General features: G+C 34.8%; 1 protein-coding gene across 3 annotated transcripts in view; it reads right to left on the bottom strand.

Annotated features, from left to right (window-relative positions):
• Positions 1-27,393, bottom strand: part of LRBA (LPS responsive beige-like anchor protein) — a 727,005-nt gene that overhangs the window by 547,561 nt on the left and 152,051 nt on the right. For all 3 annotated transcript variants that reach the window (XM_067736701.1, XM_067736700.1, XM_067736702.1), the window contains exons 23-28: positions 9,482-10,543; positions 8,298-8,473; positions 7,289-7,442; positions 6,701-6,881; positions 3,500-3,627; positions 2,908-3,015 (exon numbers count right to left, since the gene is read on the bottom strand). In XM_067736701.1, coding sequence (XP_067592802.1) covers positions 2,908-3,015; positions 3,500-3,627; positions 6,701-6,881; positions 7,289-7,442; positions 8,298-8,473; positions 9,482-10,543 — 1,809 coding nt within the window. The remainder of the gene's footprint in view (positions 1-2,907; positions 3,016-3,499; positions 3,628-6,700; positions 6,882-7,288; positions 7,443-8,297; positions 8,474-9,481; positions 10,544-27,393) is intronic.

Genomic DNA, 27,393 nt, shown 5'->3' with positions numbered 1-27,393 from the left:
GGCATGTGGGATCTTCCCAGACTGGGGCACGAACCCGTGTCCCCTGCATTGGCAGGCGGACTCTCAACTACTGCGCCCCACCAGAGAAGCCCTGCTTAATCTTTTATAAATTATTTACACCTATCTAATCTTTATTTAGCCCATTAATATGTTCAGTGTTTACTAACTACAGTATGAAGTTTACAGTGTATGCCTGATTTGTGCCCAAATAAAAAATATCCCATAGATCCTTATGTTTAAGTCCTAACACCTAAAACAAATTTACTTTCAATTGTAGCTGTCATTTATTGAATACTTACTGTGAGTCAGGCACTGTGCTATATTCATTAACCCATTTAAATAAGATGAGGCCTAGAGAAGTTAAGTAATTTACCTAAGGGCATACAATAAATGAAAAAGCAAATCTGAACTCAGATTAGACTGATTAAAAACCTTAGCTTTTAACCTCAAGGTAATAATTTATTTATATCCCCAGTCTTAGGTCATTTCCTTTTTCTTCAAAGTTTGCTTATGCTAGAGAGGCTCTGGGATGTAGTTTGGGAAACATGGTCTTTTCTCTTTTCTAAAATTCTTGCAAGGTGATTATATAACTTTTATAATTACCAAAAAAATTAATTTGTTACTTTCAGAAATGAACACGGTAGACACAGGAGACACTCTATTTCTCTGTCCAAATATCGTGATATAATAACCAATCAGAAAGTGCCAAAGAGCCGAATCATTCAGAGCCAGGGTGAGGAGCTGTGATTTCATTTTAAGTGCTATGGGAAGCCATTAGAGAACTTTTTTTAAAAAAACATCTTTATTGCAGGATAGTTGCTTTACAATGTTGTGTTAGTTTCTACTGTATGACAAAGTGAATCTACTGTATAACATATACAGCTATATGTATACATATTTCCCCATATCCCCTCCCTCTTGCGTCTCCCTCCTGCCCTCCCTTTCCCACCCCTCTAAATGGTCACAAAGCACCGAGCTGATCTCCCTGTGCTATGCAGCTGCTTCCCACTACCTATCTATTTTACATTTGGTAGTGTATATATATATATATCAATACTACTCTCTCACTTCATCCCAGCTTACCCTTCCCCGTCCCTGTGTCCTCAAGTCCATGCTCTATGTCTGCGTTTTTATTCCTGTTCTACCCCTAGGTTCATTAGAACCTTTTTTTTTTTCAAATTCCATATATATGTGTTAGCATACGGTGTTTGCTTTTCTCTTTCTGACTTACTTCACTCTGTATGACAGGCTCTACACGTCCATCTACCTCACTACAAATAACTCAATTTCGTTTCTTTTTATGGCTGAGTAATATTCCATTGTATATATGTGCAACATCTTCTTTATCCATTCATCTGTTGATGGACACCGAGGTTGCTTCCATGTCCTGGCTATTGTAAATAGAGCTGCAGTGAACATTGTGGTACATGACTCTTTTTGAATTATGGTTTTCTCAGGGTATATGCCCAGTAGTGGGATTGCTGGGTTGTATGGTAGTTCTATTTTTAGTTTTTTGAGGAACTTCCATACTGTTCTCTATAGTGGCTGTATCAATTTACATGCCCACTAACAGTGCAGGAGGTTACCCTTTTCTCCCCACCCTCTCCAGCATTTATGGTTTGTAGATTTTTTGATGATGGCCATTCTGACCACTGTGAGGTGCTACCTCACTGTAGTTTTGGTTTGCATTTCCATTAGAGAATCTTTTAAGCCAAAGAATTACATCATCTATTCTAGATTTTGAAACTTCATTCTAGGAAATACAAAGTTACGGGGCAATAGACTCAACAACTGCTCAAGGAAAGAGAATGGGGAGAGAAGGAAGCAGCAATATTTGGTTCTAAAGTGGACCACAGTCAGTGGGTTCTAAAAAGCAAAAGTAATGGTTTCTTCATTAAAGGAATAATAACAGCTACCAAAAAGCAAAAAATTGAGATCCAGGGAGGCATTATAGTACAATGGTTAAGATCAAAGTTTCAAGAATCAGACTCCCTAGGTCCTTAATCCACTTCTACCTCTCACTACTTGTAGGATTTTAAGCAGACTATTTAAGCTAATACTGCTATCTTTCTCATAGGATTATTCTGTGAATTAAATGAGGTAATACATATATATGCTTAATACAAAATAAACTATTAGTTATAGCTAATAATTATTACCTATAACTACTTTTAACAAATTGTATACTTGTATAAAGCTTAGTGAAGAATCAAAAGAGGACTAAAACACTGGAGAAGAGAAGGGAAAGTTAAAAATTGAAGTTATAAAGTTTATTTTTAAAAAACGTATATGTAATATAGAGCAGCTAGTACTAAACACACAGTAAGTGTTCAATAAATACTAATGATTATACTTTTTTTATATGACTACAATTCCTACATGAAATTCTGCCATATTATATATCAAAATTAGCTAAAACGAAACTATTTTTCATCTTTAAAAAATTTAAAACACCACTCCCAACATTTCATCGTGTATTTTTATATCATATAAAACTTTCAGAGCACAGATTCTGGAGTTAGAATCCTATCATTTACCATTAGCTTGAACAAGTTACCCAAGCTCTCTGTGCTTCAAATTCCTCATTCATAAAACGGGAATTACCAAGTACACAAATCAAGAAGTTGTTGGAATGAATAAGAACATATGAAGCACTTACAATGCTTACTATGTAATAATGTGTTTTTCTTTTTGGTAGCAATACTCTGATATATTAGCTCCATTTATATAAACAATATTTTTAGTATTCTAAGATTCTAAAATCATTGTCAAGAGAACTGGTATCTAGGCCTTCTTATTTCTACCTGACTATTTTATATCACAAAGAGTGTTCACTCTCAATACTTTGGGCCTCAGAGGAAATATGTATCAGCTAAGAGAATATGTAAAAGAAATACTGTAACTTACTATGTCTCTGAAGACAACTGCCCTAAGTCGATTAATATCCATGTCTTGTAGAAGTCTGTCAAAATCTCTTACTGGAGATAAACCACCAGTTACAATATCCACCGGACTCTATTTAAGACAAAAAAATATAAATATATACATTACACAGACATTTTAAAAAATAAACAGTATTCCATAGGCTATAATGTTGTTTTTCCCAGTTTATTTTCCTACTTCTTTCTGTCTTCTTTTTCTGGGTGTCAGGATGGGGGTGGGGGATGTAGAAGGGAGTCATGAAGGAAAAAAGAAACTGCATGCTAACTCACCGTTTCACCGAGTACGTGAAACACAAATTGACATACTTGAAGGAAAAGGTATCATGGACACAAGGAAAGTAAACATTTGGAAAAGCAGACAAGATTAAGTATAAGCAAATCTTTACTGTATACTTAAACACAAATATTTGAAGGTTATGTCCACACACTAAAATAACTATTTTAGGACCTCTGTCAAATTTATTTAACTTTATGTTGAAATGAACAAATAAATTTAAGATCTTAATCGTAAAATGAGAGAATGCTTTTTTATTTAATTAATTATTCTGTATGCTTACCTTTGCTGCAGATTTCCCCATGGGAATCAGGCCGTGTGTTGTTTTCTGGACTTTTCCTGCTTTGCCTTTAGTTTTCAGCTGTGAATGCTGCTGACACTCTAAGCAATTCCTTACTGCCACTGCACACACTGTAATTTATTTTAAGGAAAAAGTTGGGCAAGAAAAAATTATATTTAAGATTATGAGACTGACGAAACTCACCTATACGAGTTACATAAGATTTGAAACATTACCTTCAGCAAATTTCTAAAATGTCCCTGGGCTTTATCACCCACTGTTTGTTTTCTGACTTTGTTAGCTACTCTGTTAGGGCCCACTGCTAAAAGAGAATCAGTTCAGGAACCTTAATAAACACTGTACTGTTTCTTAGGTCTCACATAAGCTACTTGAAATAATCTTCTATGGAGGAAAAGATAGGGAAGAAAAGAACTTTTTTTGAAGGTGTAAGAAAGTAGAAAGTAAATCACATTGCCATCAACTAGTCCAGGGTAAAATAACCTTCTATTACCTTCATTAAAGTACAATAGTTAAACTAGAAACTTGCATGTTTTTCTTAAAATTTTTATCATTACAGCATGATATTAATAGAGACTGAGAGCGGGTAGAGCATTAAAAGGAATATTTATAGAATCTACCTTTTACTGGCTTTCATTAAAACTGTTTAAAAGGCGGGGGACAAAAAAGAGATTGTGATTAATATACCGTCTAAAATTACCTCTCTAAACATCTCACTTAGGCAATTAACTCAAGTTATTTAGAAATTAATTTCGAATTTTAAGTAATAAATTAGGTAATACACAACTGACTATGAATTGATTGATATCATGTAATCATCTCAATTCCCAACCAATTTGGTAGCACTGAAGGTATTTGTCTCAACAAGAGTGAGAGAGCAAATTAGGAACTAAATAGCAAACTTAAGTGATAACGACGTTAACTGTCACCAGACTATCATATGGCTAGCACACACAGAATTGAAAAGGGAAAGTACTGAGAAAGGTGCTGAAAGAGAGCAACAACAGTTGGGAAAAGGGAAGGAACACAGTGAAGAAGGGAGGGAGAGAGAATATGGAATACAACTCTGTCAAATTTGGAGTCAGGCCCAGGAAAATAACTCTTCCACTACTTTCGTCACACGTTGCATAAAATCAAGTTTGGGTCTGCATTACAAAGTTAAAAACCACATTTGAATGCCTACTATCAATCAATCTCAGTAGCACAGTTTCTTCTTACTGTTGCCATCCTACATTCTCAACCCCAACTTCAGGAAAACAGGAGTGAGGAGACCAGGGATCAAAATATATGGACTGGGACTTCCCTGGTGGCGCAGTCGTTAAGAATCTGCCTGCCAATGCAGGGGACGCGGGTTCAAGCCCTGGGAAGATCCCACATGCCACGGAGCAACTAAGCCCATGCGCCACAACTACTGAGCCTGCGCTCTAGAACCTGCCTGCCACAACAACTGAAGCCTAGAGCCTGCAACAAGAGAAGCCATCACCATGAGAAGCCTGCGCACTGCGTCGAAGAGTAACCCCCACTCACCACAACTAGAGAAAAGCCCGCACACAGCAACGAAGACCCAACACAGCCATAAATTAATTACTTATTTTTTTAAAAAAAACAAAAACATTTGGACTGTTTACCAAGCTTACCATATTCTATTAAGTGATCCTGAACAAGGAGAACATGTGGTGCTGGAGTACACTGAATTATTTCCTTATTTTCTTCTACAGTTATGAAAATGAGGGAGATACGGTATTCCCCTAGCTTCTGAATCTAATACTTCTTGAGTATAGTGAAGCACTGCTAGTGTAGTCTTGTACTTTCAATTCCAAAAGTGCACTCTTTTTAGGAAAGTGGAAAGGTTTTAAAAATGGCATATACAAAAGCAATGGGTTCTAAATATTTTAATTATATTACTGATATAAAGTTTAAGGGTGTATCCTATAACAGAAAGAGTAGGAACATTAGTTAAACCATATTCAAATTCCAGCTCTACCAATTTATAGCTTTTAAATTTTTGGCAAATTTCCTAATTTCTTTGATCTCAATTTTCCTCATGAAAAAAAGGAAGAAAATGATTGGTGACTCGTGAAAATCAGCAATGACATATGACAGTAGTCAATAAATGATAGCTTCTGTTTTGTTGTGCTTACCGTTTCAATCTCTCTCAATTAAAATTTTTTAAAAACTCCCTAAAAATAGTATACCAAGTCCTTTAGAGCATCCTAAGTTTAAAAGTACTTTGAATAGCATTTTGAGTAAAAATAATTATTGTACCAAAAAAAATGTAAGTACATCTGTTTAAGTAACGGATATTCTTGCTAAATATGGGGAAATACTTCATTAACTAATTAGATTTTCCACTGTTGGTATTATATTTTCATAGGTGCCTTATTTCTAATTTGTCTTCATATGGCCATGGTTCCTAAAGATTTTGCTTCCATTTTTTGGTACCCGTTTCTCCACCTACTTCTCTCCATTTAATAAGCAAATCATTAACAAAGTCTCAGTATTTATGACTAGATACAGGACACCTTCTGCATAGAGAAAAAATTTTCTTCTTCACCTAAGGAAGTTCAGATATCACTAAAACTTCGTTTAATTTACTTTAACTTTCACCTAAGGAAGAACTGCCTCCAGGAGAAGAACAGAGATTTAATAATCTTACTAACTGCTTTAACAAATTATCACAGCTTATTTGCATAAAGGCTATACTTGAATGATGCTAGTTTAGAACCTTGCTACTCAAGTGTGTTTGTTAAGAGAAGCAGCATCAGCATTACCTCGGACTTACTAGAAAGGCAATTTTAGGTCTCATCCCAGACCTATACAATCTAATCAGCATTTCAACAAGATCCTTTGGTGATCCATGTGTATGAATCATCTTAAAAATTGAGAAGCACTACTTTAAAGCAAAAAGAGATTGGGGGGTTGGGGGTAGGCGGAGAAGAAGTAATGCTGACCAGAATCAATGCAGAATTTTCAAAACACGTCCTCCTCCTCTATTACCTTCACAAGTACTACTATAGCCAGTACATACACAGTCCTTCACTCTTTGGAGGCTAAAAAGTAGCATAAGACAAATTGCCTAGCACACTTTTTCCCACCAACAGGAAAAAGAAAAAGTTCAATTTAATATGTCTGGATCACTGAATATTTTTTAAGTAAATTCCTAAGTAATGGGTTTTAACAGCTCACCCAGTCGGAGACACTGCCGCAGAATTCCTCCAGATGACATATTTTTTTCAGCTTCAATTTCAGTAAAGCCAAGAGAACTTGCAAATATAAGAACATCCACAAGGCTGATTAGTCTCTGCAAAAATGTCACAGAGGCTTCTATTGAAAGGCCTTGAGTAGGTTCAATATTCTCCAGCTCATGCTGTAAGGAATAAAGTTTGACATTTACATTTATGTTCTGATAAAAATCCAATTTTATGAGATACAGTCCACAGATCTCTAAATTTTACAAAAAGCCAGGCTTTCACAAATCTACTTCAACAGAGGGATTTCCTTATCATTTCATCTAAAAAAAAAGCATACATACAGGTGAAACACTGTCAGTCATATTCTTCACTAACTCATTCATCCCTAATAATTAAACATTCTTTTTAGTCCCTTCATTCCTGGAACGGATTCTAAGGTCCTTTCAAGTAATTATAAAAGGATTCTGTTGCTTTTGAATTACAGAACCTATGATGCATAGTAACAATCACATTCAAGTTTTAATCAATAAGAATGCATAAGTCATGTTTTCACACCAACTTTATATAGTAGTTAAGTCCTTACTGTAGCCGATGTAGCAGCTGAAAGCAATGGCAGTATACCCCCGCAAGCCATGACCATATTGTCCATCACTTGAGAGATGAGATGAATTGTGTTGTGTACAAAGATGACATTATCACTGCTATTCACGAAGTCCATTACTGTCTTTGTTGAATGGCTGTCCAAAGATAAATGATGTTTACTGATAAAGCTAAAAAAAAGAAATCACAGTTTGCCTACTTGAGGGGAGGGAGGATAAGAAGGTGCTTTTGCTTCATCTTGAAAGCTGAGGAAAGATAATGATGCGGCAGGCATTTTGGAGGAGGGTGTATACTTCCTTAGAAGATGTAGACCATTCCATATCAGCAGTTACTACACATGCCCTTTTTCAGTGCTGAAATGTTAACACTATTCATCTTACACTTAATATAAAAGTTGAACTAAATTATCCTTAACTAGGACCAAAATTAAGAAGTGGCAAAAACTAAGAGGTAAATGGTGCTAAATGTGCTATTAAAAACGATTTTTCTAATAACGTTTTCTTAGACAATGCCATGAAATGTCCTTAAACAGAATAAGAGTAGTATACAAATAACAATAAACACATTAGGCACTTTTAAAATCATAAATCATACAATGGAGGATAATCTGAAATACACAGACTCTTTATACTAAAAATACAATGGAAAATTAGATGTTTTACATAAATCCCAATTTTCTTTTTTTTACTATTTCTAGAAATAAACCCAGTCAGTAGACCTACATTCAGGCAAATTATATGCTATATTATATGCTGTAAAGTACACAGCAAATTTTTTAAAAGAAAAATTTTCAAGTTTTTATACTCTAAATATGGTACCTCATTTATATGAGAATAAACATTAATTCAATAAAACCCTACCACAGAAATAAGTTATAACCTACTTTTTAAGCAAATGACTGAAATTAATTGCAAAATGTCAACTATATAAATTTCTTTGAAAACAAACACTAAAATTTATATACATCTTCTATAATAAACATATGGACAAACCTTCTCCACATCTGTATGTCTGTTTCTATTGAAAATAATAGATCAGTGAGCAAACGCTGATGCACTTGAGACCATCTGAACTCTGGAATACGGAACATAGATCTGGAATTCCTCCTTTGTCCATTAACTGCATCTGGTGCTGTTCCCTGCCCTGGCTGCTCCTGTTGCCTTGACATCTAATAGAGAAAGTTAAAAAGAATAAAATCAGTTCAACTTCAAAGGTAGACATTAATAACTTAATAGCTTCTATGTAATTCATCTAACAAATACTCACATTTTAAGATACTAAGGGACTAAATCAGAGAAAAATTATCAATGAGTAATAACATTAATACATTTAAAGCAAAGATGTAAAAAATGCGAAATCAGCACAACGCAGCAGTAACTGGCCAGGAACCATGTTAGTATTATCACCAGCTAATGCAACATTTTATAAAGGAATCAAGAAGCTTTTGGTTTTGAACACTGACATAAAAGAAAAGCCATAGCTGGATTATAAATTGGCTAGAATTAAGAAAAAACAATGCGCGTCCGGAGCCTGTGCTCTGCAACGGGAGAGGCCACAGCAGTAGGAGGCCCGCGTACCGCAAAAAAAAAAAAAGAGTTGGAGGAGGAGAAGTAAGAGTTGATTAAAGTGGGAAATGACAACATGCACCCACAGTGGTGTCATGAATCTCTCTGAGACACTGGTAAGGAAGAAAGCTGTGTCTCTGGATCGCACAAAGTCTCCTGTCTCTTAAAAAAGTAAACAGACCTCATGGAACAATTTTAAACCACATACTTTGTATCTAAAATCATACACTGGCAGGTGGTTTTGCAGGAAGGTAGTCCTAGATTCTGCTTAAAAACTAACGTCCTAACTATGACTGGGTCATCAAATAAAGGGTAAAAGTATTTCCAATGTTTGCTTTATAAGCTAAAAATACACTAACACTGAAACTTGAAAGTAGTAACTTTTGATGATACTGTGGTGAAAATAATAATAAAAGCTGCCATTTAACAAACTCATACTGAAAGCCAAACCCTGTGCTAAAGATAATAATCTTCACATTCACTGCATTTATGTAATTGCAAATAGGTTATGAACCAATTCCAAAATAAAATAAAATAAAATCTAAGTCTATACACTTGTCCTATTTCATCTCAATGCAAATACACTTCAAGAAGATAATAAATATAATCACCTCAAGCACAGGCTGATGACGCTGAGATGCTTCCATGTTTGTAGTGGCCTTCAATTCCAATCTCTCAGTATCTGTAGCAACACTGGAAGCATCCAACTTAGCAATCCTCTGCTCAGAAGTAGTAGGAGACTCGAAGGTACTACTATTAGAATCACTATGTAGTTTGGTTTCTCCGGCGAGGTTAGTCTTCTCCCCTACCTCCAGCATCTGACCAACATCTGATTGAACAGTTGCTTGGGAAGCAGTAGTTCCTGGTGAGGTAGCTGAAGACCCTGATGCTGTCATAGTCAAGACTTCAGAATCTTTAGGATCTCGAGTTTCAGTGTCAGTTTGTTTCTTACTTACAGGTTGTTCCTCTTGAAATATTAACTTGTGGTCATTACTAAACATGTCCATTCTTTCATTGGCTTCAGAAGCAGCTGGAGACAAACTGTTATCTTGGAGCTCTGTAGGTAGACTGGCTTCCTCAGTAGGAATACTTTCTACCTTCAGTTCTACATAATCATCATCTTCTTCTTCCTCTACTACAGACTTATCCAATAATTCTGGCACCTCTGAAGCATCCTCTTCTGAAGGAGAACTTATGGAAGCAGTTACTTCATTGACAGTCATTATATCTTTGCCAGTTGTTTTAAAAGAATCAGAGGAAACAGTCACAGCTTCTATTATGTCAGAAGATCCTTCTAAACTCTCTGCATTAGTTGTTTCATTTTTCAGTGTTTCTTCTAAAGGGACTTCATCCAGTAACTCCTGATTTTCTTGCACAGTTGTCCTTTCTTCATTAGATGTATTGTGAGTTTGCAGTTCAACAATGGATGCAGATTCTACTGAACTTGTCTTCCCAATGCTTGACTTTTCATCACTAGTTCTGGTGATATGAGAAGAAGGAGGAGAATCCTTTGTATCTGATTGCTGGGATCCTACTGAAACATTAACATCCCTGCTAATGCCAGAGACTGCTTGAATTGGACTTGAAGAACACTGCCCTATTTCTTCATCAACTTTTCCCTGGTGTTCCCTAAATATATTGGCAAGGTTTTCTTTATGTATTTCAAAAGTGACCTACATGAAAAACATACAAGCAGTCAAAACATGCAAAAAAAAGAAAGAAAGAACAGAGCATACAGAACATAAAAATATTTAATTTTTCAAATATATGGTTTATATAATGCAGTAAGACAGTTTTCCTGTAATATCTTTATTTACAGAATGATAAACAAAAGGTAAGTCAATCACAAAAATCTAAACAGTCAAAAACTTATAGCTAATCTTAATGCTAACAGGTAGCATGGCATCAAACAATAACAAGAATATAGTTATTTAACCTATTCTTAAAGACATATAATGTAGGAAAAGAGTACATTATATTCTACTGACTTCTATAACTTGTACCAGGATCTAAGTATGTACCATTGGGAAGTGCTTTGTGCACTACGTAATATATTGTTTCAAATGCAATGAAAACCCATCTCCCCATGATTTATTCTCAGCAGAGATAAAAAATATCAATTATGTTCACTTCATATATGATGCAAATCACACACTTAGATATTATATATATTATAGCAGCTCTCTATATATTTATTAAGCTACTAAAACTTTCTCTCACTTACTAGGCTAAAGAATATAAATTCTTTTAGCAATGAAATGAAAAGATCCAACCCTTTCCCTAAGGTCAACCATAATTTTCAAAGTTGAACTGATCACAAATGGTCTGAAAGTTCCAGTTCATCCATCCACACAACCATTCATTCCACTTGTATGCTGTATGTAAGAGATTACTATGTATTCAGCACTGTGAACATCCTCATATCATGCTTATTAGACTTTTACCCAAATAAACGGAAAACTTTTACGGTTAAAGTATGAAAGACAGTGCTGTGATTTTCAATGTCAAAAGGTTTATGAATTTCTTATCTCATCAAGCATCATTATATTATAGCCACCATTATGTGACTGCTGCTAGTGAATTTCAATGGGAACACCTCTCAAAAAAATAAAAGTATAATACATGCAGAAGGTATAAGCATAATTATAGTTTATCAATGCTGGAATTGTTTGTTTATGTAACCTATATTATTATAACATATATAGTAAATTGAACCTTTTAGTCAACAAACCTTTATTGAGCCCTAGTATAGGAGGATGGTAGATGATAACAAAAAAAGAAAAGATGATTTTTCATGCCCAAAGATTCACAGGCCTTTTTGAATCACAGATGTGTATCCACGTGGATACAAGGCAAACAAAATTATAAATAATGCACAATGTACACAGTTCCTTCCATAGCTATTAACTAGCCTTTGCTCATTACATATGCAGTACATTCTTGCCATAATGTGGTATAGCTAAAGATAAGAATGTTTAGGAAATAAACATTTTCCTAATTTTAAATATGTGGGGAACTTTTTTGAATATTTCAAAATGAAATGCATGTATGCAACACTAAAGAGTAAAATGGCACAATGACATTAACAAAATATCAATTTCTTTTACACCCAGAAGGCTGATATCTTCTTTGAACGATGTTCTTTATTTTAATTGACCAATTCCTCATTTATTCATTCAAGAAAACTTTACTGAACATCTACAGTATGCCAGACACTGTGTGATGAAAAACAAAATGTTCCTACCTTCATGGTGCTTATACCCTAATGGAGTAGATGAAAAATAAACATGTAAATATATAAGATAATGTCAAGTAATAGTAAGAGGTTTGAAGAAAAAAAGGAGATAGAGAATAACTGAAGATGACAGTCTAGATGGGAGGGTATGTTTTACTAGGGTAACTGGGAAAGGTCTCTGGAGATGTTATGTTTGAACAGAGACAAGAATAAAGTGAGAGAGCAAGTTACATGAATATCATGTAATGAAAAGACTTTCAGGCCGAAGGAAGAACAAATGCAAAGGCCCTGGAGCCAAAATAAGCTCCGTACGTTTGAGAAACAATAAGAACCCAGCACACAGAGACTGTAGGTGATAAAGTCAAAGATGCAGCCATTGGCTAGATCATGATTAGAGAGCAGTACAGACTATGTTAAAGACTGAATTTTATTCTGATACACATGTAATGTATAATACAACAGTCTTATAGAATGAGTTTAGTTTTGAATAATCATTGGGTTTGATTTTATTCAAATTAAGGATTTTTAAAATTTTTATTATAAAATGTATTAATAAACATGAATATATACAATCTATAGGTACAGGTTAAAGAGTAATTTTTTAATCCCATGTTACCCACATCAAGAAACAGAACACTATTACTACCTCACAATTCCCCTATGTGCCCATCCCCAACTGTGCTCCCAATCTCCCCACCCCTATCAAGAGGAAATCAGTATCCTGGCATTTCTATTAACTCTTTCCTACTTGTTTTTTTAATAGTTTTACTACCTAAAAACTAAGAAGCTAAGTATACCATAAACCCAGCTAGTTTTGTAAAAGAAAGGCCAATATTGCCACAACAAAGAAAGGCTCCAAGGAGAAGACAAGCTACACAGAATCTGTGTATTGGAGCCGGCTCCAGCTTCTCTAAGAGGATATATAAGGCTATTTTGGGGAAGTCTATAGGCAAGGTCATTAGGAAACACTGGGAAATATACAGGATAAGAGAATCTATGAGGCCTAGTGGGGGCCAGGTAGTGGGTATTTGGCATAAGTAAGGTCCAAGAAGAAAACTATTTTATATTGTATTGTCCAATTCTAAGCTCACTATTCTACTCTCAGAAGGAGAACAAAGCAGACCACATTTTTGAGGGTTGAAGTGAGAATCTTCAGGTGATCCAGGCAGCAGGACTAGAGAGAACAGGAACTAATCAACACATGGTGAAGACAAGTAGTCATGAGAACATGAGCCCATCTCATGTGGGTAATTTGTCCTCAGGCTTTAAAAAGATGTTACAAAGGCATCTGGCATTTTAATAATAATAGCTCCCCCTATATCTGTATCTTAAGTCAAACTATTCCAGTTTTGATGGACGGTCATATGTCTGCTACACAGCTGCCATTCTGGGACCTCCCTTCACTACAGTCTTGGAGATCCCCTTCATCTTTCTCCTGTTTCCTATATCCCATATCTTCCTCTTTGTTTTATTCTCTCCTTTTGATGCGGTATATCCTCCAGTCTGCTTGAAATTTTTGAGACCTAAAAGTAAATTTATTCTACCTTCATACTTAAAAGTCAGATAAAATTGTAGGTCGGAAAACATTTACCTCCAGAATATGAAAGGTATTTCTTCACTGCCTTCTTACTTCTGTGCTTACTGTTGGGAAGTCTGAGATCTTTCTGATTCCTGATACTTCATACGACTTATTTTGTTCTTTTTCGTGAAATTTTATAAAGTCCTCTCTTGTTCCCAGTGCTTTGAAATTCCACAATGATTCTTGCAACCGGTCTATTCTGATCCACTGTGCTAAATATACCCACTGGGCCCTTCCAGTCTAGTAACAAATATCCGTTGGTTCTGGGAAATTTTCTTGAATACTTTACACCTTCTTCCCCGCTTTTACCCCTGTTCTCCCTTTCCGGGATTTCTATTTTTTGAGATTGCACTGATTGGTCCTCTAATTTTCTTACCATTTCTCTATTTTTCATCCCTTTGTCTTTTGGTTCTACTACCTGGGAGAGCTCCTCATCTAACTCTTAAACACGTTTTTCATCTCTCTTATGTGATTCTATACTAGTCACTTGACTTCTCTGCTGCTCATATTTTTCCTCTCTAAAATGGGTAGTACAAGGGTAAATACAGATCTAGAAGATTTCATATTTTAAATTTTCCCTGGTGCAAAAAGGGAAAGAAAACTCCCTGTCTCCTCTTTAGCATTTCCTTTAGAAAACCTCAAGTTGGAAATACTTTCTCTGGTAACTGGAGACGTATGTAAATCTTTTTAAAAGATAATAAGCCTCTTTCTAGTTTAGCATCCCTAGGATATCTTTCCTGGGGGCACTGGAGACATTTCTTTCAAACGTGAACATCAAGAATGATGGTGCCCTGTCTCCTGTCTCAGTGAGAGTTTCAGCTTATGTGCTTGGCTCCAAGATATAACCTCTGAACATCCGAAAAATTACTCAGAATAATTCTGGATGATCACAGACATGTGGAAATAAGACTGAATCAATTACATTTAAATAATGAAAGATGAGGACTTCCCTGGTGGCGCAGTGGTTAAGAGTCTGCCTGCCAATGCAGGGGACATGGGTTCGAGCCCTGGTCCGGGTAGATCCCACATGCCACAGAGCAACTAAGTCCGTGCGCCACAACTACTGAGCCCACGTGCCACAGCTACTGAGGCCCACATGCCCTAGAGCCTGGGCTCCACAACAAGAGAAGCCACCACAATGAGAAGCCCAAGCAGCACAACAAAGAGTAGCCCCTGCTCGCTGCAACTAAAGAAAGCCCGTGCACAGCAACGAAGACCCAACGCAGCAAAAAATAAAATAAATAAGTAAATTTATAAATAATAATAATAATGAAAGATGAAACAGGGGCATTAAGTGAAAAGAATCACAAACGTTTTAACAATGTAAGTGTATTCTGAGCCAACATCACAAAGTACAAAGTGATAGAAACAGACAGAATCATTGCAAATGTCTGGAAAAACACATAAGTAAAAATCAACAAAGTTTGAAGCAGCAGAATGCGAATAAAAAATTAAAACTTTTAGTGATTGAAATTAAAAATAAATCCAAATAAACTGAGACATTGGATGATTAGTAGAGTAAGGATAAGTTTTCATCCTATGACAAGACCAAGTGATACTCCTAATGTGAGGGGGGACTGCCACCTCCCTAGTTCAACTAATATAACTATCACAAAAGAAAGTTATCAGCAAAAACACTGCAATCCATTTCAAAACCAAGTATGCTCCTATACTAAAGAGCACTGTTTTGAAGAATGAATAAAATAGACTTGAAACTGAAGAGTTAGAACCTACATTACTGCCACTATAAAACTTATCCAGGATGTTAAAACAGTACAGTAAAATTTCAAAATCCTATGACTATACCTGCCCAATGTATTTTTATGATGAATGTCAATCATCATCCTAAAATGGTGTACAACAGGGATTTAATGGACATTTCCAAAGCTTACATCTAAATACTACTATATATATATATTTTTTTCTTATTAGGTAATAGGATACAAACTTAACAGAAAAAAATGTGAAAATGGTAAGAGTCCTAAAAAAATTCATTCACACTTTTATGTTAATGCTTTTATTAAGGTTACTAACGTAGTGGTATCATAGAACAAAAGTTTTATAACACCTTACTGTAGCAATAGCATATAGTCAATTATATAGAACTGATCTTTCTTGCGGATTATAAACAATCTGAGGAACTCCTCCTGGATTTTCATGTCCCCTTCAGGGCCAACAGAAGATACATATTTTTGCTATCACAAACTCTCTCTTAAAGATTTGTTTCCATGATGCTCTTACTAGTATTCACTTAAGTTACAACTTCCATGACTGTCATCATAGTTAGTCTTTCAACCATTTGATAAGAGACCATTCATTCTAAAGGTGAAATATAGGTACGTGTAATATATTTCTTTCTCAATTCTAACTACATTCATAACCAGCAGACAAACTTTCAACTGTCCATTGGAAAAGATAGGTTAAAAGGTAGTATTTAACATTAATTTTTCAAGCACAAGAAGATGGTTTCTATAATACATATTTCAATTCAAAGCAATGTACAGTTTCATAAAGTACATTCTTAATGTGCCACAAGGAATATATTTCCTTTTGTGATAAACAGATTTGCAGTCAAATCTGTACCAAAATAGTGCTTTGTCTTTCCTAAGCAAACCAACTCTTTCCTTTGTAAATATGAATATTAGAAGTGCTTTCACATTTTTGAAGTTGATTTTTAAATCTCCTTTTAATTTACTCCAATAGTCGAAAAGCTAAATGGCAACTGAGTAATTATCACTGTTGTTATTTTTTTGATACCGTTCTCCTAAAGGTATTTGTGACTGATAATTCCTAATTACCAGATACTGTTCTAAATTATTCAGCTAAAAGACTAGTTATTAATGTTCACAATCACTAGATAGCTAATCTATAGCTGTTTGTAATGTTTGGAAAGTACTTCTATAAACTACTAAAGATACTCATAAGCTAATAACTATAACATTTCTTCAGCCATTACTTTCAACTTAATTGACATTCAAATTTACTGATTAGGAGATAAAAGATGAATGCAATATATCAAGAGATTAACATTATTAATCCATGTATTAAAAAATTTAACCTGTAAAATTTAGACTTTTAAATGTTAGCAATGTTTAGGAACTGGCTTTCTTTTTGGAAGTAAATATATCTCTTTCATTGTATGTTATTTTCCTTTGGAAATACCAGCTGTATATGATATGCTAACTTCTAATTCTTAGGTTACCAAGTTTTCCACAGTTGATAAATAAGATATATTTTTCTTTGAAAATAGCTGAGGGACTTTCCTGGTGGTGCAAGTGGATGGGACTCCGCGCTCCCAATGCAGGGGGCCCGGGTTCAATCCCTGGTCAGAGAACTAGATCCCACATGCATGCTGCAACTAAGAGTTCGCATGCCACAACTAAGGAGCCCACCTGCCACAACTAAGAGCTGGTGCAACCAAATAAACAAATATTAAAAAAAATAAAAATAAAAATTGCTGAATCTTCCCATATGGGAATATCAATAAGCATAGCTCAAAATGATCACCACCACACAACAGGAGATATTTTACAGAGACTCTGTTGCAACAGCTTACAACAATAATGGTATAAAAGATATAACAGTTAAAATCAAATTATAAATATTTATCAGCTTACACATATTTACTGATCTATTTTATGCAAAGTACCCTGGTTACAAATCTAAATGTTCTGGTCAAACCTAAGCACTTAAATGCTACCCTAATACAACCTGACTGGAGGGATATTAAGCATATAGCCTAGGTTATCCTAAGAAAACTGCCTAAAATAATTAGTTATGAAGACAACATTATACATTCGATAACAAAGGACAAAGAGAAACAATCCCGTGAGGAAAACAAGTCACATATGTAATAAGCGCTACACACTCATCATGTAATAAGCTCAAAAACATTTTTTGAATAAGTAGTATACTTTGCATTCAGAACACATTACCTCAAAATATGGCACATTGGCACACTATTTTAAGATGAAGGAATTTGAGAAACAGTAGGTATAGAAAAGACTCTCTGACCTTTTCATCCTCCCCGAAGCAAATCATAGAAACACCAGGTTCTACAAGGTCTCTCTCATCTCCCCCTTCTCCTTGAAGCTTCTTATGTGAGAGGTGCCTATAGCCCAGAGGAAAAGAGCACCCTTATCTCAAAGACAGAAGTACACTGAGAGGAATCGGAATAAACAGGCCTTGATGATTTTCCCCCAGTTTACTACTCTTAGTTCATACCCTTTGTCCTTCCACGCTTTTCCACGACTTTCCACCCTTCATCAAACCTAGTACAAGAACGCTCAGGCTTAACCGTTTCTTTGGGTCTTCACTTCCTTATGAAGACTCCCATTTCACGTAAAACATATTAAATAAATGCACATGCTTTTCTCCTAATAATCTCTCTTTGTTAGTTTAATTTTCATGTCCTGCCAGGGACCTTAAGACAGGAAAAGGAAAAGGAAAAGTTTTTCTCCTCTACAATTCACATGATTTTTTTTCATTTATTTATTTATTTATTTTTGGCTGCGTTGGGTCTTCGTTGCTGTGTGTGGGCTTTCTCTAGTTGCAGTGAGCGGGGACTACTCTTTGTCAACGCAGTGTGCTGACTTCTCCTTGTGGTGGCTTCTCCTGCTGCAGAGCACAGGCTCTAGACACACAGGCCCACTAGTTGTGGCACACAGGCTCAGTAGTTGTGGCTCGCAGGCTCTAGAGCTGCAGGCTCGGTAGTTGTGGTGCATGGGCTTAGTTGCTCTGCGGCAGGTGGGATCTTCCCAGACCAGGGCTCGAACCCGTGTCTCCTGCATTGGCAGGTGGATTCTTAACCACTGCGCCACCAGGAAAGTCCTACAATTCACATGATTTAAATATAAAACAGTATATAGTGTAAAAGTCTCCCTCCCACCACTGGTCCTCACCTGTACAATTCCCCAACAATCAGGTAATCAGTCATTAATTTCTTATGTATCATTCCAGAGTATTTTTGTGCATATACATACAAATACAAATTCTCACTTTCCCACTTTTTTAACTCACTAATATCCACTATACACACTGTTCCACAGTTTCTTTTGTCACTTAATATATCTTAGTGAACTATCTCAGGATAGTTTTAATTTACAGTCCCTTACGAAGTGTCTTTTCATAAATCTAAAGTACTTTTTACTTAGTTTTCTATGGGTTGTTTGATCATGGTTTTCATTCATTTTTCTATTAGTTTGTCTTTTCGTATCTATTTCTAGGAGCACTTTATATATTAGGAATGTTATCTTTGCTCTGGTCCTAAACAGTTTTCCCAAATTTGTCATTTGCCTTTTGACTTTTGCTTATGGTATTGTTTGGTTTTTGGTCACAAAGGATTTTATATGTTTTAATATAGTAAAAAAAATAGTCTTTTTTTCTCTTTAATTGTTCTAGATTCTAAATTATACTTGGAAAATTCTTACACACTCCAAGGTTACAGAAGAATCATCTGTGTTTTCTTCAAGTACTTTTGTTTCTCCCTCCACCCCCATCACAGCCCATTTAATTGATCCATAGGTTAAATTTCTTCGTACTCCAACTTTTTTTCCCCCTAGATGAATCTTCTATTATCCCAACAATATTTATGGACTACTTCAAGTTTTCCCTTTATAATGTACTAAAGTCTTACATGGAACTTTGTATATTTCTGGACTTTCTCTTCTACTCCCCTGGTCAGCCTATCTCTTCATGTGTCAATACTACATTTTTTAAATTACTGACATTTGGTAATGTATTTTAGTATTCAGTAGAGTTAGTCCCCCTCACTGATCTTTACAGAGTCTTCCTGGATGTTTTTACTTGTTTATTTTGTCTTACATTTCCTTAATAATTAGTTTACTCTGTTTTTTCTCCACCAAAAGAAAAAATGATTAATTAGTATTTTCCTGGGATTTCATTAACTTTATAAAATAACCTAAAGAAATGTTAATTTATTATAACTTTATGATGTTGAGTCTTCCTATTCTAGGAAGTATGTTTTTCCATTTGTTCATGCCTTTTGTGTGCCCTTTGGGAATGTTTTAAAGACCTTTTCAAGTAATTGAAAGTGTAATTTAGAGATATATACAAGATACTACTGGCAGTATACAGAAATTACTTAATTGTACCTAGAAATAAATGGAAGTACCGAGAAGATGCTGACATTTAAGTTTGGTCTTCATTAATGATTACTCATATGGAGGAAACAAAAGGATTAAGAGCAAGGGGAGATGCCACGCAGAAGGAATTTAAGAAGGTATGTGTAAGAATGGATGGTGAAAGAACATGGTTCATTTAAGACACTGAAGTTATTTGGTAAAGCAGTAACATTAAAGCATTTCTAGGAGTGACGAGCAATAAAAATAGTGTAAGCAGTGTCAATGGCAAGGAAGTAACAGACTACTAAAGGCTTTGGGAACCATGAGAAGGAATCAAAATTTTATCATACAGGTAAGGGCAAGCTTTATTTATTCACTGCTTAAAAGGCAACGCAGCCAAATAAATAAATAAAAATTCTTTTTAGAAGGCAACTCTGTGATTTAACATAGACAAATTACAAAGTTATTTTCTAATGAATTTGACTTGTAAATCCTACTATTCCACTTATATGTAGCTTAAAATAAACCCACTACAAAAAAAAATAATGAAAAACAAAAAATGGGACATACCTATATACAAACTGCCAAGGAAGGGAAAAAAACAAATTTAAAAGTAATACAATTGTATTTTTGTTTACATTGACAAACACTCTCTCCGGAACCAAATTTTAGTAAGGTTGCTCTGAATCCTCGTCTCACCTGGGCCCTCTGTCCTCGTCAGACCTACAGCTCTGAGTTTCAGCAAGAATCCTAGGTCAGTTTAGAGAGAATCCCCCATCCTCAATATCTGTTCACACTGACATCTGATCAGTTCCTCATTCCCCACCATCTCCCAGGTGATATCTAATCAGCCTGGCCTGTCTTCAGGAAGAATCCTGTTGAAGTCCAGTTAACCAGAATCTCCCCCACCCCACATGTTTCCTCTTATTAAATTTCCATCTACTGAAGCCCTTCCCCCCATTCCTACCTTGTTCCGTGGCTATAAAATCCCCATTTCTCCTTGCTGTATTCAGAATTAAGCCAATCTCTACACTCAGGTCTTTTTTTCCCCTATTACAAGAGTTCCTGAATAAAATCTAATTTTACTAATTTAACTATTGTCTGACTCTGGTTCTCTTCAACTACATTTTAAATTAATTTCAATGTATTTTTTAAAAATTACCTCCACTAATTTTTCTGAACAGAGTTTTAGAGAAATCCAGAATATAAAAAGCAAATTAATTCACTCAATTATTTCTTCCTAGAATTTTAAGTGGTCTGATATTCAGATGTTACATCAAAGTTGCAACTTTTGGTCTGAAGCTCACCCCTTTTAGTAAGCAATGCTAGTAAATATAAAAACAAACTTTACTCTTTCATAAAATGATTTTTGAACGACACTTCCTTATTAACACCAAGTGAGGATGCAATTTAAAGAAAGCCTTCCAACCAACTTAGTATTCTCTTAATCTCTATAAATCATACTAACACATGGAAACATTCTAGAATTAATTTAAAAGAAATTTACTTAAAGCAATATTCTTCCCTCCAACTTCTTTAAAGTATGAAAACTTCCATCTAATCAATAATTGTTCCCTATTCCACAACATGCCTAAAAATATACACGTAATAAATACTAAGTTAAGCTCATTTTGATGGGCAATACCAGATATGTTTTTAAATACTTGCACAACAGCTGAGATATACAGAATGCTTAGTGTACACTATTTTAAGCATCTGGCATATATTGAGACAATCTTCAGAGCAACCCTAAAAAGACAGGTAGCATAACCCTCATTTTATATGCATGAAGATAGGAAGCACAGTGACATAAAATAGTATCACACAGCTACTAACTTACTAATCTTTTCGTTTTTACAAAGATTAATCTTGACCAATTTTATTTTCTTAAGAACAATCCAGACAGGTACTCTTGTGCAAAGCTAGAATATAAATTCATACACAAGTTTTTAGATAGCAACTTAGCAATACCTACTAAAACTTTTAAAAACATGTGCAGACTCCTAATCGAACCTTAGGAATTTATCCTACAAAATAAGAGACAGTTATACAGGCGCAGGCTCATCACTGCTCAAAAACAAGGGAAAATTAAACTATAGTGCATATGCAATACACTATAATACAACTCAACAGATTTTTAAAATATCACCTCCACCAATTTTTCCAATAAAATTTTGTAGAATGCCAGAATATGAAGAGTAAACTTGAATCATTTATTCAATCATTCCTTCCTAGAACTACATGTGGTCTGATAGCATTCAGACATTACATCAAAGCTGCAGCTTTTGTTCTTAACTTTACTTCTCCCATAATATTATGCAATATACATATACCTAATAATATGCAGCCATTAAATTCACGTAAGAAGTGTATCATTAATTGAAAGAGTACTGTAAAATAACAAGTATTATAGTTTTATAAGAAAATAATTATATGTATGTGTATATTTATATACAGAAGACTGTAAAGTCTTGCACCAAAACATTAAGTCATGCACAAGTGATTGGATAAGAGGTGATTTCTGGATTTTGTGCGTATACATTTGCAGTAGGTTCCACATTTCCTACAATGAGCACATATAATTGTACAAATAAAAAAACAATAAATACTATTTGTTTAAAAAGTCTGAAGCCAACGAATACTTTAGCAATTAAGTATAAAATACTGACAATCCATGAAATATGAAAATTTTATAACTCTTGAAATTTCTTACAAGAATATGTAGCTTTTAATTTTATTACATAGACACCATAAACTCACACATACAAATACATGCATGTTTATATTTGCCAGTTTATACCTTGTGATTTTTTAAAATACTTTTAAGAAACCACTTAGTGAATTCTAACAAAACTGATTTCCACATGCTTTTTACCCAACCTAAACTGTACTTTCTTCTTATATAAAATGACTGACATTTATGTTTAAGCCATTTCATCAGGCTGTTAACAGCAAATAAATCTAAAGATAATTTAAATAATCCAAGATAACTAAATACTTTACCCCAAATTTATCATCTGGGGAGAAAAATCTACGTCATATCATATCTTTAAGTCAAGTGAAAAAAACTTTTACTTGTTGATTATTTTAAGTCATAGATTGATTCTACCTTGGCAATATAGGCCACCTAGACAAAACACAGTTTTAGTTTTATTGTTTAGAAAAAAATGTTTTTGGACAGTTCTTACAATTCAGAATATATTAAATGCCTTAATCTAAATTTCAATTAAAGAGTAGAAGCATTTTAGCGTACCAAGTGAAAACAGTATTATTTAATTACTCAAGATAATGTTCAATTTGAAGCATTAAAAAAAGGTAAAGAAAAAGAGGAATAATAAAAACCTAGAAAACACACCAAGTATAGTTACACTAGAAGAGCCCATTACTGCTTATAAAACCTAGTTCAGCTGTTGGAGGAGAGGGATACAGTGACAAACAGCTTCCCTGCTACAAAGGTGGCAGGATATCTATCAAACTGGACAATAAAATTGCAATTGAGTTTCTTTGGCTTTTTATAGCAGCTACATGTATCCTGATGTAACTCTGCAAAAGCTATCCAATTCTGTAATGTTAGTTTTTTACACACCAGTTCTTTATGAAGAACCATGTTATAAATCTGTGATACTAAGATTTTAAATGACTGCAAACAGGAAAAAATATACATTATTTCAGTATTATATGCATTGAAATATTTGTAAACCTTTAGAATTAATATCTTCAGAGAAAAAAATTTGGTTCCAATAATTTCAGCAGAACTTTTATCAGCATGCTACAAATTGTTCACCTACTTACTCAATCACTTCAGCTCCATCCTAAACTTTATTAAATATTGATTTGAAGAGCTTTAGAGTATAAGTTTTCCATTTTACTTTAAAAACAGATGTCAAGATATTAAAATTCAAAAAAAATTAACATAGTTACATTCAAATTAATTACTTTATATAAACTTCATTAAAGAGAAAAAAGCTTTTTAATCAATGAAGAAAATTCATAAAAGAGAAATAAAACTGAAAGACATTTATGAAACATTAAAATTAAAGGTGAAAATCACAAGAAGCAACTTGTAACTTTAAGTTTTTCTTTTCCCCCTCATAAAGTAAAGCTTCAGCACTTATTCTTTAAAGTATACTTTAACAGCAAAAAGGGACAGGTGTAGTTTTACTCAGACAAAATACTCTACATGAACTTAATCACTGTTTACTCCATTTTATAACTGTAATCCTAAAACTTGAGCCAAAGACTGGTTCTTGGCTCAAAGTAGGCAAAAGAAGCCTCTCCGTAAAGTACCTATTTTCCTTGCAAAGGTTTTAAGATCTGTTTAAAGCCCTAAGTCACTGGAGTAAAGAAAAATATGAACTAATTTTATATATATATAAATTCACACAGAAAACTTAAAGCCTGTTTTGGGTTTCTTGTGTATAAATTTGAGTCTAAAAAATACTGATTTCAGATACTTCATAAGAAAAGTAGTTTATATTTCTTCCTTTAACATTTTCTGTGCCTTAAAATATGCTCCCAGAAAGAAAAAATACATTTTCCTTTATGATAAAAAATGTATTAAGGGGTCATAACTGGGGTCCATATTTAATTTACATAGACTTCTTCTATCCTCATTATGCTTTCTAAAGAGTATATTATTATTAGCATCTTAGTGTGAAAGTGGGAAGGGGATAATTTTACAAAAGTTAGTCAAAATAATTCCCTGTACAATCTGAGGGGCCCTCAAAATTTAGAGTACATAAGAAGGACTTATTTTAAAATGCAGATTTCTAGGAACATACCACGAGATTCAGATTAGGATTCTGAGGTGGGGTCCAAGAAACTAGAAGATGTGCATCCCAAGTTCCTCTGATGAGATGATCCCTAAAACATACTGTGTGTGATTCTGACATAGACTCAGATAGACACAGACATAGATTCTGACATAAGTAATTTAAAGACAGCTGCTACAGCTATTTCCTGGGTCGTGGATAAGAGAAGACTGAGGCACTAAGGCACACACAGGGTGGCATGGCGCCACATGACAGTGGAACCAAATAGCCCCAAACAATGATGGCGTAGTCCTTCCTCCTCCTTCCTGAAACAAATATTTAACATGCAACTGCCAAGCACTCAGCACTATGCCCAGTTACGGGAGATATGACGAAGTATAAAACCCTTCATCCCTGCTGAGAGCTTACAATTAACAGCCACTTTTGACCAAGAATATAATATGAGAGTTATTACAGGATCATACTTGCTTAAATAAATACTAGTCTACATTTCCTATATGACACATTACTGCTCTTCTTCATGTACTTTACACACCCCTAAGCAAACCAAACAATTCCACATGCTTTTCCCTCAGGGAAATTATCTATGCACCTCTGCTTATGCCAATTCCTCCACCAGTGATTCTCATCACCCCAGTCTCTACGTACCCAAATCTTATTTATTACCCTTCAAGGTTGTAGTCAAATGACATCCATTCTACAAACCTCTCAAAGGCCCTCTCCTTTCACTGTGAATCTCTCTTCTAGGACACTTATTCCTTCCTGCCCTGTCTTTCAGTACATGTATTATCTCCCATATTAGAAAGTAACTTCTTTCAGGATAAGATCTGTTCCGGATTCATCTTTCTATCTTTCGTAGTAAACCTGAAGGTACTCAACTAGAAGAAGACAGGAAAAACAAAAGGGAGGAGTGTTAAGAACAAAAAGAGAAAACATAAAGGTAGAAAGGGGAAGAAAAGAGGTGGGCCACTGGAGTAAGACCTAGACACAGAGTGACTGAAAACGAGTAAGAGAGCCCATGGAGGGTCTGACCAACAGACAGGGGAGAGGGGGGAAGGGAGCAGAGACAAAACAAATATAAACAGAGAAAAAGAAGAGGTTGGGGAGGGGTGGGGAGAGAGAAGATAGGGGGTACAGAAAGGGTGGAGGAACACTGGAGGGAAAAACAAAGAAAGAGAAGGAGAGGGATGGGAAAGAAGGAGATGGTGGCTAAAAGAAGAAACAGAGAAATAAGCAAAGAGGGAGCAAGCTAGCTAGGCAGTGATAGAGGGTAGCACAGACTGCACCAGGTATCCACAGTCAATGCCAATGCAGGGGGTTGGGTGGTGATTCGTTGGATATTGGGAAGAGGAAGAAAGTAGGGGGAAGACAGGGAGTGAGGAAGTGGGGGGAAAGAGGTTAGGGGAGAAGGAGAGAGGAGAGAGAAGGGGGGTATTAAAACCTTTGCCTTTGAGCACCTGAATTATTCATAGCAGTGAAAATGAATGAAGCAAAGCTATATGTAACAATAAGAAAGAATCTTAGAGACAAAAGGTTTGATGAGAAAAAATAAGTAACAAAGAGCTCACACAGTATGATGTCCCTTTCATAAAATACAGAAACAGGTAAAATGAGAGATTATATTATTTAGGAATACATTCTTTTAACTTTTTCAAGACGGGAATAATAAACACTAATTCAAAATGATGATTAGATTTGGGTTGAAGAGGGTAGTTATTAGAAAGGGAGAACCTTTTTTAAGCTGGGTAGTCACACAGTTTCCTTTATAACACTTCATAGCATATATGCCATGCAAATTATTTTGGATGTAATTAATTCTTCATTTTAAAAGCTGTATTTATACCAAACATGAAGTGACTAGGGCCTTAACTAGTATGCTGGCAGTAAGAATGAGAACAAAAGAATTAACAGGAGGAATGACAGAACTATAACAAAGGAAAATAGTTGTTTAATTCTATTTCCTGTGATTTCACTCATTAACTCCTAACTTCAGATATACACATATATTACCACATTTACCATTTTTAGATTAGACATCGATGGTTAAGAAAAGTTTAGAAACTTCCCTGAGTTTACACAACTAAAAATGACTATAAATCAGAATTCAAACCCAGGACTATCCTGTCTCCAAAGCCCATGTTCTCTTCATTACTTACACAAATAGACTGGTGACTGGATATAATATTTAGCCATAAATGCTCAATAGCTCAAAGGTGCCTGAGATTTCTCCAGGTCTGACTCTTTTGTTTTGTGGACAAGACTAGGCTATTGGACCTAAATAGCCTATCATTTCAGTTCTCAAGCATTTTAGTCTCAGGATCCAAAGTACTGGTACCTCCCGAAAATCTTTACTTACATGGGGTATGTCTATTACTAGCTACCATATTAGAAATTAAAACTACGAAATTCTACAAATATTAATTCATTTCAAAAAAGCAATAAACCCAGTATATGTTAATATAAATAAGATATTTTTTGAAAAATGACTTTTTCAAAACAATAATAATAATAATGAGAAGAACGCTATTATTTCATATTTTTGCAAATCTCTTTCAATTCTGGTTTAATAGAAGATGGCTACATTCTAATATACGTTTTTGTATTCAATCTGTTGTATTATATTGTTTTGGTTGCACTACATGAAAAAAATCCATCCTCTAACTAGATACGTAGCTGGAAAAGGAGGACCTCACCACTCCCTGAAATGGTCTCCTGGGCTCCCAAGGTCTTCAGGCTGTACTTCAAGAATTACTGCTCTAAAGGTTACATTCCTGTAGCCATTCTTCCTAAGGACACGACAAACTGGAGTGTACACAAAAGTGCTGAATTAACATAGAATATGTAGAAATTTTTT

The sequence above is a fragment of the Pseudorca crassidens genome, chromosome 4 (assembly GCF_039906515.1).
Source record: "Pseudorca crassidens isolate mPseCra1 chromosome 4, mPseCra1.hap1, whole genome shotgun sequence".
NCBI classification, from domain to species: Eukaryota; Metazoa; Chordata; class Mammalia; order Artiodactyla; family Delphinidae; genus Pseudorca; species Pseudorca crassidens.
Note: the sequence above shows the minus strand (reverse complement) of the source record. Positions and strands in the feature narration are given on the sequence as shown.